The sequence below is a fragment of the Protopterus annectens genome, chromosome 1.part0 (genome assembly GCF_019279795.1).
Source record: "Protopterus annectens isolate FY-2018-M chromosome 1.part0, PAN1.0, whole genome shotgun sequence".
NCBI lineage: Eukaryota > Metazoa > Chordata > Ceratodontiformes > Protopteridae > Protopterus > Protopterus annectens.
The window spans coordinates 382,730,129-382,745,889 of NC_056725.1; the positions used below are offsets into that span (position 1 = coordinate 382,730,129).

General features: G+C 37.7%; 1 protein-coding gene across 1 annotated transcript in view; it reads right to left on the minus strand.

The window, feature by feature from the left end:
* Nucleotides 1-15,761, minus strand: part of TTC7A (tetratricopeptide repeat domain 7A) — a 2,391,665-nt gene that overhangs the window by 315,527 nt on the left and 2,060,377 nt on the right. Inside the window, exon 19 of the mRNA XM_044060227.1 lies at nt 8,484-8,686. Within this exon, the coding sequence (XP_043916162.1) occupies nt 8,484-8,686 (203 nt within the window). The remainder of the gene's footprint in view (nt 1-8,483; nt 8,687-15,761) is intronic.

The following is a 15,761-nucleotide window of genomic DNA, read 5'->3' on the forward strand; positions in this document are numbered from 1 at the left end:
TAAGGGGTAAAAGTGGTTGAAAAGATGGGAGGACCATGGTGAGCAGGGTTAGTTAATTCTTTCAGAGAGTTGGATAGGAAGGATTTAAATTCTGTAGAAAAAGGTTTTAGAGAAGAAAGATTATTTATTTTATTTTATTTTTATTTATTTATTTATTTTTATTTTTTTTTTGTTGACGGAAACCGGACTAGGTTCCACAGCCTGTTTTTTTCAGGGAGGGCGGAGGAGAAATGCTCCAGATGCATGTCTTTGGAATTATTGAAAATATAGTATGTGTCTTGGCTAGATTGGCGTTTGACAGTTCTAAAAAATAATCTTTGAGATTCTATAAAATCAAGTTGTTTTTTTCCCTAAGAAGTATAGCTTTGGAGGTGTCAGTTAAAACTCTACATTGTTTTCTAATATCTAAGTAAGATATGTGCAGGCTATAAAGTGGGTAATTTTTCCAGGTCTTCCTAACCTGCTTTTAATATCTCACCAATCTTTGATTTCAGGTGTGATCCAAGGGCATTGATGACAGCTAAAATTTCACCTACCTGTAGAGAGGGTTCCGGTATATGTTTGCAAGCAAAGTGTATGCATCTGCTTCTTTAAATTCATTAAAGGGCATACCAATTACTATCTGGGGAAGGCAGGGGGATTGTTTTGAATGGTTAAACCAACATGACAGGACAGTGGTGACTCAAGTTATTGGGTAGGGCTGTGAGTTTAAGACATCTGTAAGAGATATCAGTGATAATTAGATCAAGCAGAAAGTTATTGCCAGAGGAGTGTTCTGGTATAGTTTTGTTATTTAGTATCTGTTCCAGGTTTAAAAGATTGAGGTTCATGCTCAGTTGTCCAGAGGCAGAGCTAGATGCATTAATAATGAAACTGCCAAGTAGTATTGTGCTGCAAAGAATGCCATCAAGGCACGTGTTTTTTATTAAAGTTTCAAAAGAGGAGACAGATGAAGGAGTAGGGATGTAAGTATCTCATATATGTAGTTTTGTATTCCTGCATACTTGGAGTAACATTGAAAGTCTGTTGGGAGCATCAACAAGAGTGTTACCCTATGATAATTGCTGAATGTCTAGACATATATCCTTTTTTATGACAGCAGCAACCCTACCAACTATTTGGGTACTCAGCCTGTTATCTGTTAGCAATAAGTAATGTTGCTGCATGTAGCAAGATGAGTATAACTGGTCTTTGAGCCATGTTTCTGTAACAGCCAGTACATGGAGTTGTTCTAGAACTGTCCATTTATTGTTAACATTGGGTAGTGTCACTTTAAGATACTTAGACTGTTACAATAGGGGTAGATGCTTGAGTAGAAGCTGGGAGGTTGGGGGTCAAGATTTATGTCTGCTAATGGATTTATGCTGAGAGAAGTGGGATAAAGTAGCTCCAGATAAGCTAATTTGAGGAAGGCAAGATATAGATATGTGAGCAATTTTCTAAACTAGTTACAGGAGATTAGGCGGTGTTGAAGTAATACAGTTTGAGTTCGATAAAGTTTAGAGAATAAGTGGGTAAGTAGGTTTAAGTGTTGATATGGAAAGTTGTGGGAACTGTATTAGGAATTTATGACATGGATGAGCGTATCTCCTATGTTTGTTTGAAGTATGGTAATGGGTAGTGTATCAGAAATATAAAGGGCTGTCAGAAGTTGTATAGTACAAATTATAACATAAAGGAGACTATATGTTGATGCCATTTTGTATTTTTTTTGCCTCATTAGAATGTGGCTTCCAATCAATCTTCATTAGCAAAAAGTCAAGCAATAATTATGAACACTGGATATCTGCCACATCAACAAATATAGTTTGAAGTATCGCTGAACTGCATAGACAGATTACCTGAAAATCAGTGTATAGGTAAAATGACCACAAACCAATATGCTGCTTGTATATTTGCAAGTCCACTCAAAATCAGAAATAAATGTCAGCCATCCTCACTGTCCTGTATACTAGATACTTACACATGCTAAGAAACTTCAAAATGCACAATACTGACTTTGATTTCTTTCTTTCCAGTAAAGCTGATAATATTTAGGATTATGGCTTTATAAGGATGATTTTAAAGGCCAGTATGCTGGCTAGTAACTTTCTTCAGAGCTCATAAATATGGGGGAGTGGTCAAATTCTCCTGCAAGAGCATTAGGAAGTCTTTTTATGACAGTGACTAGTTGATTGTGTCCTAAATATTCAGTAACCTACCGTCCTCTAAAGTCATCAGTGATTTGAATGACACCATTATCCACTGTGGAGCAATAATCCCACATGGGAGCAAAAATAATATGATTAATTATTAGACGTCTGTACCTTTCTTGAGCATAGCCATATCACAATGCTATGGAACAAGCAGGTGATTTTGGCCACACAGTTGAACCAAACACAGTTTTATATAACCAGTGGTTTATACCAGAAATGTTGCAGTGGAAGAACACAGGAACAAAAATAATTAGTACTAGGTAACTGCTCCCTTACATCACTCTACCACATACAAGTATCACAATTAGGTTTTGTAGAAAGAAACTGAAACCTCAGCCACTGAATGTAAGTGAGATGCCTTTAAAGCTGAAACAGCAAACAGACTGCAACAGTCTGCAATGCAAATGTTATTGCATTGCAGCACACTTCTGCTGACTGATGCAAAGTGTGCATGTTTGCAAGCTGGAGTTCAACAGCTACACCTGCAGGCTTTATGAAAAGGATGTTTTACATCTTCCAATTAGCAATCTGACATTTACTGTAGGGAATGAAATGTGTTTTATTTCACTCATTTTCTCCTTTCTCCATATGGCACAACTAGGTAGTCCATTTATTAGCCAACAAAAGCTGGTTTGCAATTCAGGGAAAAAAAGCGAAAACAAGTTCTTGAGCAGCATTATTTTTAATTTGTGATTTGCTTAATCCTCAGAAGAATATTAAATATTAAATCTAGTTTTGAGATTGTCATCTGCGAAGGAGGCAGCTGATTCAACAGTAATAGGACAGTTTTGCATTACAAGGACAGAAAGGGAAATGTACAGTCATCCAAGAAGTCCAAATAAAAAGGCAAAATGATGAATGGAATGTTTGTTCTGTGCTACAACTGTTGGACCTGTGATACATGTAAGTTAAAAGGTTTGTGTTTGTTTGCAATAACAAGCCCTGCTTTCCTTTTTTAACATCAGTGAAAATAAATGGAATACATTTCATACCATATGATTTTCAACAGCAAAATATGTCTGTGTTTCTTTTAGTATACAAAGGTAATCAAAAATTGTAAAGCAGCAAGTAAGTACATCCAACTACTTTTAAGAGAAACACTACAATACTTTTAAGCCACAGAGTTACGCTTAAAAAGCATGGTTTAATTGTTTATAGGAATCACAGGAAATACAATACAGCTGACTACTGCAACCATTTAAGCGTTGCCATATTAAAACTGTCCCTCTTTTTCAAGGAGGGCTGGGACAGTCAAGCCGGGAGTGAATGTGTGAATGCCCATCCAATCATTCAGTTCCTGTTTGAAGGAAAATAAACTATCACACTGCCTGACTTGCAATGGGATTGTACTCCAGAGATGGGGAAGGAACTGCATAATGAACCCATCTCCACTGAGTTTTATTTACCTGCTGATGAAAATTCAGATCTTTGGTTCTGGTACTTGTGGGGCTATTTGATTTGTGGATATAAAAGAGATCCAGGACCTCTGGGTCCCTAACGGTATGGAAAGTAAATTATAGAGCTTCGCTCTGAAGTCTGTAGAACACTTTATAAAGTAACAATGCTCCTGGTCTTTTCACATAGCTTGGTTTTGAAGTCAGTGATCATCTTAGTTAGAAACCTCTGGGGTATTTCTTGTTGTAGGACAAAGCAAGTGGTTAAACTTAGGTTAAATGGTTTAAGGAGTAGTTCTGTCAGAGCTTGTTTAATAATATTTATTGAACAGCCAAGTATACTACCAGGTTTCATGCAGGAATTACTTTTGTCTTGAAGAGCACTTTCAGTACATGTTCTGTGGTGATGACAGGGAGATCTGAAAAATTCAGTGGTAAGTGGGCTTTGGATTGTCAGCTCTGGGGTAAAATTTGTACTGAATATGTTTGCTAGTATACTGGTAACATCTACTGGAATCGAGGTGGTGCTAACACTATGAATACATTTGGAGCACTATTGGGTGTTATTTCTTAATTTTCTAATGTAGCTAAAGGATGACTTGTAATTTCATTAGCTAATTAAGTTCTTCAGTAGACCTAATAGGATTTTTCCAGTTTTTAGTCAAATTTTGGATGCTATCTTTGACATGATTCTTTTTCGATCTGTTGTATACTTTAAGAAGTTTTTTTTCATTCTTTTGCAGAGTTTATATTAATGGACCACCAGAAAGTTCGCTTTTAAATTTGCCATTATATTTAGATTTACTTGGGACTGGCACTTCTATACCTTTATTCAAGCGGGCACAGAACTCCTTTGTGAACCTACCCGCTATGGTAACATCTGTGGTGAGGTGGCCATAAGTGGGTTTTGAAACTTCATCACAGAATTAGATGAGATTAGTATGATTGAAATCCTTGAATTCTAAGATATTGGTTTTAGTGAGTGTAGATATTTGGAAGGTGATGGCATATAATTTATGATCGGGGAAGGAGAAACTGTGGAAAAGTATAGGAAAAAGTTAGATTTGTAAGGACTAGGTAAAGAATAGTATGCCCTCTAGTGGGTTTGTTAACAACCTGATCCAGGGAATTTTTGTCTATTAAATCTATGAAGATTTGGGCATATCCTACCTTGGAGGTACAGCTCTCCAGTTAATTGAGGGGTAGTTAAAGTCTTCCAAAATAACAGAGTTTTTCAATTACATTTAGGAACTTCACATGAGCTTCAGGGGATGTACAGGGTGTCCCATAACAGGGTATAAACTGACATTTTGTCCTGTTTAGTGTGATTTGGAGTTCAATGAGCTCCATTTGTGTGTCTCTGGTAAATCTATCTAAAGATGATCTGTAATAAATATGGCGAGGCTACTATAGTTGTCATCAGGTCTAAAGACATGGTAGGCATAAAATCTAGGCCTCAAGGATGAGCAGGAGCACTGTGATGTACCCACTCTGGGCCAGTAATCAAGGAGCCTGAATCCTCACCACTAGCGCTGGAGAGGGACTTTCACTTGGAACAAAATGGATACATCCAGTATTTCCAGATGCATCTCTCTGCATCAAGCACAATTTCCCTTAAGAGCACACAGAGAACACACTCAGTCTGGGTTTTCTCTCTCTGTCCAGATCCCCAATAGGACTCCCCACTAGCACAGCTGTAGGGTTTTGAGTCCATAGTCAAGTGTCCAAGCCGAGTCCTCCACCACCCTCTCCGTGAAACCAGTGCTTCATGTCCCTGCTCCAAGTAGCTGATGCGCACACACACACACACACACACACACACACACACACACTCCTGGGAAAGGCTGGCACAGATTTACTAGCTATGCCCTCTTCTGTCAGACTATAAGGTAGTAATACTGCCACCTCTGAGCCCAAAGCCAGCTCCTATAAGGGTCTTACAAGGGTACTCAATTATACTGCGTGACATTAATATTAATACAAATTACAGTGTTTGGCCAATGCGGTAAGGCGTCCAGGAGTGGCCACCATGTCACCAAAGAGATATAAGTCCTCCCAAAGTTTAAAATATTCTCTAAAGGACCATCCATAATGAAAATGTTGAATATATTTAATAATAAATAATAAAATAACATGAAAATACTAAATATCTATTTGCAGGTTCACACAATTACAGAAAAAAATAAATACTTAACTAATCTCACTATATTTTCCTGACTGATCTAAATAATTATTATTCCCTGGTTACTTACTAGAGCAAGGCAAGATAAAGTAAGTGAGAGATCCTTCTTTGACAGGTTACAAAAACAGAGTGCTCTGAGACTTCAGTCGCACCTAGTATTAAACATTATTTTTAGTGATGGATTACAGAATGGCATTGCATACATCTGATCATCTGACTTCTGGTTTCCATGCTCCCCCCCCCCTTGGCTATAAGCTGTCAGGATTTAACACATATGTGTCAGTAATACAAACACATACAACCTTGCTAGGATCTGCTGCAGCTTCCAGAAGTCATAAAACAATTTCAAACCTCCACCCTTCTAGAGCAGCAATTAGTTCACCCCAATGACAATGCAGAAAGCTTCCTAGTACAAACTTTCTGTCTCTGGCTGCATTGAGAAGTGTAAGATACAATCTTTATGGCCTAACCCAGGTAATTTAATTTCAAACTGTTTTCAAAGTTTGAGATTAAACTCTTCTTTTACAGTATCCACTGTTCAAACATATACATTTAAATAATTACAATAATACATGTATATTTCTTTTTCTGTCCAGAAGGGCACACTGTTGGTACATTTTTAACACAAGCAGCTTTACAAATACATTTTTCAACACAAGCATCTGTACAAATCGGTTTGATATACAAATGACATATAATTCTTTACAAAATTCCAGCTAGCTGTGTTGGCATATGTTACACATCCACTACTGCCCTACTTCTCTTGGCATAACTGTCAATATCTCACATCATCACAAGTACTTTAATGGTATCTTGTTTTGGATCTGATATGTTAGTTATGTTGGGATGTTCATTACTTGGCCTCTGCCTAAATACGGCACTATACAAACAGAAAAGGTTCCAAAGTCATGAAATGAGATGTGCAGGCCATGCTTTGCAAAGCAAATCAGATTGTTGAGCATCTAATCCCATGCGGAGATATACTGGATCCCCTGGAATGACACTAATTACTCAACTGTTGAAGCCAATTATCTTTTCTTTTTTTTTTTTTGTACCTAGGAAGCATTCTTGGAGAAGGAAAGATTCCACTCAGGACTACAATTTTGCCTGCATTTGTATCATGTGGAGACAGTTTTAATGTGTCTCTCTGTATATCCCTCAGGGTTTTGTATCCCATGTTGTTCAGCCCCATGTGTACCACCACCATGTCATAGTCCCATCTGTTAGGTTAAAGGCAGATAAGGGCCTTTAAGATATCAGAAATCCTGGCATCTACAAGACAACTCACTGTAACCTTCTCTCTGTATAGTCTTGTGAGTGTGCCTGACTACAAAGTCACAGATCAGGAAAATATTTCTTTTTGCAGAGTGGTCTGGTGTACTGGCTTTGACACAATTTAATTTTTGGTGACTCTTTGTTAACAGTATGCCTGTAGGTGATGCAATGCTGGATTTTCACTGAGACCTACTCTTCACAGGTCTAAGAGCCTTTGGTAATGATTTTATTTACAGACTCAAGAGTAAAACACTTTAGTTCAGATTGGTATAGAGTGTGGTGGTTGTGTGTTTTGTGAGAGTGAGGCTTCCACATTTGTTAAATATTTGCTGAAAAGACACTGCTATTCCTGACAGGAATGGTGATATTCCCATCCCTTCATCACAAAATTGTTTGTTTTGGCCATCACATGTTCAGTTAGCTTCGCAAATCAAAACTGATCAGAATATGCTAGAACCTTCTGGGCTGACACATTTATTTGGAGGTGTACGTGGGCGAAAAATCAACAAAAGGTACTTACTGCTAAACTGTACATGTGGAGACAGCATATTGTGGTGGTCAAAGCAAGTATAATTTTCCATATACTTCTTCTTCTTCTTTCGGCTTTTCCCATTTAGGGGTCGCCTAGCTGTCAGAAATCCAAGAATGCGTACATTCTATACTGCATACCTGTTACAGGTATGCGTACATTCTATACTGCATACCTGTAACAGGAAATAGACAAGTGTTCCTAAAGAGATGCAACCTTATCAACAAAGGATGCACCTGAAATAATCTTTCAGCTGTGATTCCAAACAAATAGCATAAAGTAACAATGGATATGCCAGCAATGGTCAAAACATGATAGAAATGACATGAAAAAACTGATGACAACAATAGAAACCAATGGTAAGTTCTACTTCATAATATATTTTTCAGGCAATATAAGCTGAATAAATAAGGGGACATTAAAGAAGTGAAGTGTTTTTTGGATATACATGACTGTGACCACATGCAGAGTGCAGGTGCAGTCCCCACTTGCTATAAAATGTAAACATTTCATAGTTAACACTGTGAATTAAAAATAAATACACTTCTCAGCAATATCCAAGTTGGCAGGCATACAGATTAGCAAATATCATAATCAATTCAGTTCATATGCCTGTATATTTATAATGCCAATTACACGGATGATTATTTAAATGAAGCTGTCTTTACTGTGAAAGACTGGTAAGCTAAAAAGGACCATGTTATCATTACGTTCTAATACAAAGTAGGCCATACAATAACATGCGACTCAAAGTTTAACAACAGCATCTTGCAGCACTACTAGGCTTGATGTTAAGGCACTGAAGCTCATTCTGTGGCATTATTATTCCTTCTACAATCAGCTATGTCATACCTCCTGCAGCATAAAATCATTTACATTTATTTTTATTTAGGTTCTCTTAAGCTTACCAGGCTCTGAATGATTTTCAGTCCTTCTGGGTTGAGTGCAAGTGCCTCCTGGTACAACTGTCTTGCCTCCTCCAGGCTACCTTTCATCTCTGCTAACCTCCCACGCATGTACAATACATTGTGAGACACTGGAAAAATGCTGGCAGCTTCCTGGATGCAGAATGATGCTGCACTGAGTTGCTCTTGTTCCATAAAAAGCTCAGCTGTTAAAAAAAGTCATGAAAATTAGTATCTGCAGTCAAAATTATACAGGCATCTAAACCACTGAATGTTTTTGACTTAACCTACTTTATTGCATTTTCATCCAAAATGGCAGTGAAAGAGTGTGTGTGTGTGTGTGTGTGTGTGTGTGTGTCCTAATGCATACACACATTATAAAAGAATATGTGTAAAACACAAATTAAGCAAATACATTAGCCTACACTGAATGGCATAGCTGCTATCCCATTTTCTATTTTTAAACTGTTTTAATACTGAAAGTAATACACTAGCTACAACACTTAGGTCTAAAGACAACACGTTTTTGTGATCGGATGCAAACATAAATGGCGTACTATTATACTGCTTCTGGAGATGATGAGTCTTCTGTGTTGTAACTGAAACTAGTAATTCACAAAAATGTTATTATGGAATCAAAGGAAGTGCATTTATTTTTTACTAGAGAAAGTAGACAATAATACTAGGCTTCTTTATACTGTAATATTTCTAAAAGAGAATGAGACATTTTATTCAGCTTTCTACATTTTTCTTCTGACATCTACAGAACTAAACTAATTATCTGTTATCAAATTTAAATACCACACTTTGCATGTCCCAAGCTGACCTGCTTTAGCAAAGAAAGAGGATTTATTTACAGCAGCATATGAATGCAACTGAAAATACAACTACAGATTTCTTGACTGACAGTTCAAAGTCTGAAGTGGCAGTTCTAAGTGTGAAGAAATGCTATATGAGATAGTCATAAAGTACTGTAATGTGAATACATTCAACATAATATGTTGGGGTATTCAGAAATAAATAGTGCATGGCATTATACAAAATTGTGTGATGAGTGGTAGCACAAAGGGGAAGGTTGAACATGCAAATGAGTGTCAATATGCTAATAAGAACCACTGCATATGCAAATAAAATCAACCATGGTAGCAAAACTCGGGAACATATACATTTGTTGAGATAAGCTGTGGTAATCAGTTATTCTGAAATGGTAATTATGTACTTACACTGAATGGCATGCTCGTCTGGTCAGGATAAAACAGACGAACATCTGTGAGTTTTGTTCAAGCAGCTTTATTATGTACAAACACATCAGGACAGAGGCTTAATAACATTAACTTAGATAAAATTATAAACAAACTAGCTGTCACACTCATACATACTCACTCTCTGGCTGCACTCTCAAAATGGCACTGAAGCTAGCATGTGCTTGCTATTTATATGCATATGCTGTCCTTGGAAATGTTTCTTAAAGGTACAACACTCACACTATTCTACATCCTCCCTCTTTGAGAAATGAGTCATGCATTATTGACAACATTAACTGACATGCAACTGATACAAAATAATTATTTGACATGCAATTATACAGAACTAAATACATACAGACAATTATGTCCAGGTTACTGTGTATTTCACACTAGGTCTGGAAATATGACCAAATCATGTGACATAGAAATTAGAACTAGTTCTAGCAACTGGGACTGTCTCTGCTGAATGTTCAACTTTGGGGACATCAGGAACATTATCAGGAAGGGAAGTAGAAGTGAAGAAGACACGTTCTGCAACAGGAACATTGTCTGGATTGCTATGAGATCTAGAGTCTGTATCACAGGAACAATGCTGCAATATTAATTCTGATACAGAAATAAGATGTCTGCGATTTCCCCTGTATTCCACATCCTCAGATTCCATGAAGTAGGATCTCGGCTCGGCACATATACCTGTTACTTGACCAATCCGGTCGAAACATTTTGCTGTTTGTATCCTCACTGTCTCTCCTTCTTTCAATGGAAGAAGAAATCTGATCGACTTATCATATCGACTTCTGGAAAGAATGCTTTCTGAATAGTTGGGCTTTGATTGTTCTGTTGCTCTTTGCTTTAGACCTCAGCAAACTGAAACTGATAGGAAATGTTCTATTGGTTTGCCTAGATAGAAGTCTTTGAGCAGGTGAGCCAAGTATATTGCCATGGGATATGTTTCTGAGATTGAGTAAATTCAAAAAGACATTTATATTATCACACTTTGACTTCACTAGTAATTGCTTTGCACGCTGTACTGCATGTTCAGCTAGTCCATTTGACTGAGGATATTCAGGACTGCTAGTGACATGTACAAAGTCCCATTCTTTTGCAAATTTCTGAAACAAATGACTGGAAAATTGGATACCATTGTCAGAAATAACTTTGTGTGGACTACCATGGACTGAGAAATGACATTTCAACTCGGTGATAGCAGTGGACATTAGGTTAGGTAGTAAATAGATCTCAAACCAGTTTGAATAAGAGACTGCCAACACTAAGTAATGCTGATTATTCCACTCAAATATATCAGTGCCTAATGTTGACCAGGGTAGTTCAGGAGCTTGACTCAGATGAAGTGGTTCTTTTTGCAAATGCAGTTTAGTACTATTGCATACTGAACAAGAAGAAAGTTGTTGTTGTCTTTCGGCTTTTCCCGGTTATGGGTCGCCACAGCAGAACTCCGGTACGCTAATGATTGGCAGTAGATTTTGATGAATGCTGAGGGGCCAGCTCGACGTTCAACCTTCAACGAAGGCACGCCCATTTACACATGTCTTTCGAACACCCACCCAACCATGGGGAGGATATGCAGACTCCACACAGAAGGCACTCCGCGTACTCCAACAGAGAATAGAACGGGAAAACCTCTTATACTTTATCAATATCTTTTGCTAGAGAAGGCCAGAATACTAGTCCTATCACCCTTTTTTTGGTAGATTTGGAACCTGGGCGATGCAAAATCTGGATATATTCACGTCGTAAAGAAGCAGGAACAACAATTTTAGGACCTTTGAAAATAATGCCATCTTCCATCAATATTTCAACTCTGTAAGGAAATAAGTTTGCACTTCAGGTGGTACACTAGATTGCTCTGATGGCCATCCAACATTAATGAAGTAGTTGAGCTTTTGCAACACTGGATCAGTCTTTGTATGATCTCTCAGCTCATCAAGTCTCGTGGTAGAAAAATTACAAACTTCCATGACATCAAAGTCAAAATTCTCTCCATTAAGCTGTTCCATTGTATTTCTGGGTGATCTGGATAAGGTATCAGCCAGATAAAGAAGTTTGCCTTTTGTACAGACGATTTTGAAGTTGTACTTTTGCAATCTGAGCATCATTCTTTGTAATCTCACTAGAGATAAATGCATAGGCTTCTTTAAAATAGCGGCTAGAGGCTGGTTATCAGTTTCAATCTGAATAGCTTGACCATAAATATAATCATGAAACTTTGAACATGAAAATACTATTGCCAAAAGATGTTTTCAGTTTGAGCATACTGCATTTCAGTTTCAGTAAGAGTTCAAGATGCATAGGCTACTGGTCTGCCTTCTTAATGAATAACTGTGCCAAGACCAAATTTTGAAGCATCACTGGAAAGTGTTAATGGTTTATTGACATCATAGTATCGTAATGTAGGTGTGGTGACACTTTTCTGCTTAAGGTCTTCAAATGCTCTGTGGTGCTGTTCCAACCAAGACCATATAACATTTTTGCATATCAGCTCTCTCAGAGGTACTGTCAAGCTCACTGAAGTCTAGTATAAACTTGCCTAAATAGTTGACCATACCAAGAAAATGTTTTAGAGCTTGAACATTATCCGGTGCTGGCATTTCAAGAATGGCTACATGCTTACATGGGTCTGGTCGCAAGCTGGTGCTACTAAATAAATGACCTACATATGTAGCTTCTGGCACTCTAAAATTGCACTTCAGAGGATTGAGCTTCAAGTTCACTTCATGTGTCAAGTCTAGAACTTTTCTAAGGTTTCTGTCATGCTCTGCTTCACCACTGTCTCTAACCAATAAATCATCTACTATTATGGCACAAGGATAACCTGAAAAAATTTGCTCCACTGCATGCTGAAAGACTTCACTTGCAGAATTTATTGGCATGCTGAGGAATCTATATCTTCCAAATGGGGTACTGAATGTAGTCAGCAGTGAAGATTTGTGATCAAGCATCAGTTGCCAAATTAACTTTTTGCTTCCAAGACAAAAAAACAATGACATTTGTTATTAGGGCTGTGACTTCCTCGACTGTACGCATAGGATGAGTTGGTCTTTTTAATGCTTTGTTCAGATCTCTTGGGCAATGCATATTTTGATTTCATCTGAGCCTTTTTTGTGGGCTGCTACCATGGACGACACCCATTCAGTTGTTCTGCAACTGGACAAATTACACCTTACTGCACCATTTTATCCAGCTGAGCTTTGACTTTATTTTGCATAGCTACCGGAACTTTTCTTGCTGGTCTGACCACTGGACTAATCTCCGGGTCCAACTTCATAAAATACACAATTGGAAGTTTGCCTAACTTGTTAATGAAAACATCAGCATACTATGAGAAAACAGCTTCAGTAAAATTGGAAATGAGACGTGCTTCTATGATGAACTTCTTTTGTACAGGAAATAATGATTGCACCGGTCTTGTGACTACATAGAATAGTAAGCTGTAGCAGTTCCGAGCCAAATAACATGAAAGCACTACTGAGCCTTCAGTTTGAATTTCTTCACCTCCATAAGGAAAACATTTTGCACAACTGGCCACATTAAGTTGCTCACCAGCTCTCACCTTAGCAAATTTGTCTGCTGACATAACATTACACTTTGAACCAGTCCCTACTTTGAGATCAGTGGATTTACCATTGATTTGGACAGTACAAAACACTTCATTCTTTACCAGTAAATTTACTGCATCAACCTTTTCACTAATTACTGATACACCACGTACACAGAATGTAGAGTTGCAGCTCTCTATCCGATCAACTTGTTTTTTTGAGTGACCCTTCTTTATAACTGTGTGAGATTTACCTGACTTGCAAAACTTTTGAAAATGGTTCTATTTTTTACACTTGTGGGATTGTTGACCAAATGCTAAGCACTTTTCTCTTTTAGACTCATGACTGGCACCACAATTGCGACAGATAACAATAACGCTTGATTTGGGTTTTGCTGACTCACCCTTGTACCGCACTGAGCATGTCCTTTTCACTGAACTAGTCTTAGAATTTGCTGGAAAACTACGGGTTTTACCTGCTACACTCACAGGGGTTACAGCAGCCATGTGCTTAGGCCTGCTTCTGCTAACCACATGTTACATACTGTCTATATTGCTCTGGAGCCTGCTGAAACCATGCTGTTATTACTTGCAAGCATACTTGTGTGCCTTTCTGTAACTTCATGGATTTGACAAATCTCAATAGCTTTGCTCAGCATTAAATCACTGTCATGAAGCAATATCTTTCTCACTACAGCAGTATTAATATAACACACAAGCCTGTCCTTTATTAACTCATATTTTAAATCACAAAACCTACGCATTTTACTTTTTTTCTTAGGTCAATAATATAAGTTGCAAAAGTTTCTCCTGGCCTTTGATCTCTTGTGTAAAACAAATGCCTCCCTAATGTAACATTTGTCTGGGGGCTACACATTTCCCTGAATTTGCATTTCAGACACTCAGGGTCTTCCCTTGATTCAGCCTGTACAACAATATGATGGTTTTCCCCTTCTCCTTCATATACTGCTGGTACATACACAAATGAGCGCTGTCTTTCAATGGCCTCTGACTCAGCTAAGTTTAGCAAAATGAAAGCCCTGGTGTGTGCATCTTTGTCAGAATAAGCTACTTAAATATCGTACTCTTGCTCAAATATTCTCCAATTCCCTGCAATATTCTGATCAAATACAAGTGGTGACAGTTTTCAAAATCTATCTGCCATGCCAATGAATTATAGTAAAACACAATGCAACCCAAGTCCACTTGTAATTATATGAGCATGCACATATATATATATATATATATATATATATATATATTTAAAACTTTATGTCAGTACTTGTAACTATGCCCAATATCACAACAAGCCTCTGAATAACCGAACTTTGCGAAAAAGTCTCCTGGGCACAAGAATACTCTTGAAATCACTGTACTGTATGAAATCACCTCTTACCAGTATAAGAAACATTTCAAAATAACTGCACTGGGCGAATAAACTGTGCAGAAAAAGCTCAGAGTAAAAAACATTTTGAAGTAACTGCACTTTGTGAATAATCAGTACACAGCATGCTGAAACTTTTCCAAAATGGTTGTACTTTTCTAAATAACTCTGATGAACATCTGTGGGTTCTGTAGGAGCAGCTTTATTATATACAAACACATCAGGATTGCGGCTTAGTAACTTTAACTTAGATAAACTTATAAACAAACCAGCTATCACACTCATACATGCTCACTCCCAAAATGGCACTGAAGCTAGCACGTGCTTGCCATTTATATGCATGTGCTGTCCTTACAGGTACAACACATGCACACTATTCTGTACTTATCATAATGTTAGATCCTCTCATTCCTCTTTGTCCAATATGATTGCTGAGTCTTTGGATAACTTGTCAGATCAGACCCAAGAAAACTAGTGCTCCGCCCTTGAGCTCCTCTAACTTTTCCTCCCACAATGCACCTGTGTACACCATAGACTCTTGTGTGTAGAAGCCTGAGTAATCTATTCTAACCTGAGGAAAGGCCACCTTCATATTTCTCATATAGATCTCTGGAAGTGGGAAGGAGGGGGATCTGTATCATATCATCGAATGCTTAATTTATCGAACACCTAATCATTAAACATCTAATCGTCAAACTACCTATTCACTGAATGACCTGTTCATCAAATTGGAAATCATTGAAATGTTTTAGTTGGTCAATACCATTATAGGTAAACTTTTTTACGTTTTTGCAGGGGGGCTGTGCCCCCCTACACCCCCTGCAAATTAAATATACCAACTCTGAGATTGAACTTCAATGAGGTAATGGGTAAATCACAGCCAGTCAGCATGTGAATTACACTTTTTTTCAGGATGACCAAGTAAAATCTTTTGATGATTTCCAGTTCGATGATTAGGTTGTTTGGTGAATAGAGAGTTTGGTGATTAGGGTTCAACAATTAGGTATTCTATTACTTAAGCATTTGACAATATGTACCCGGAAGACGAGTTTTTTTGTATCGAACAGACAGGAATGAAAAGATCTAGTATTATG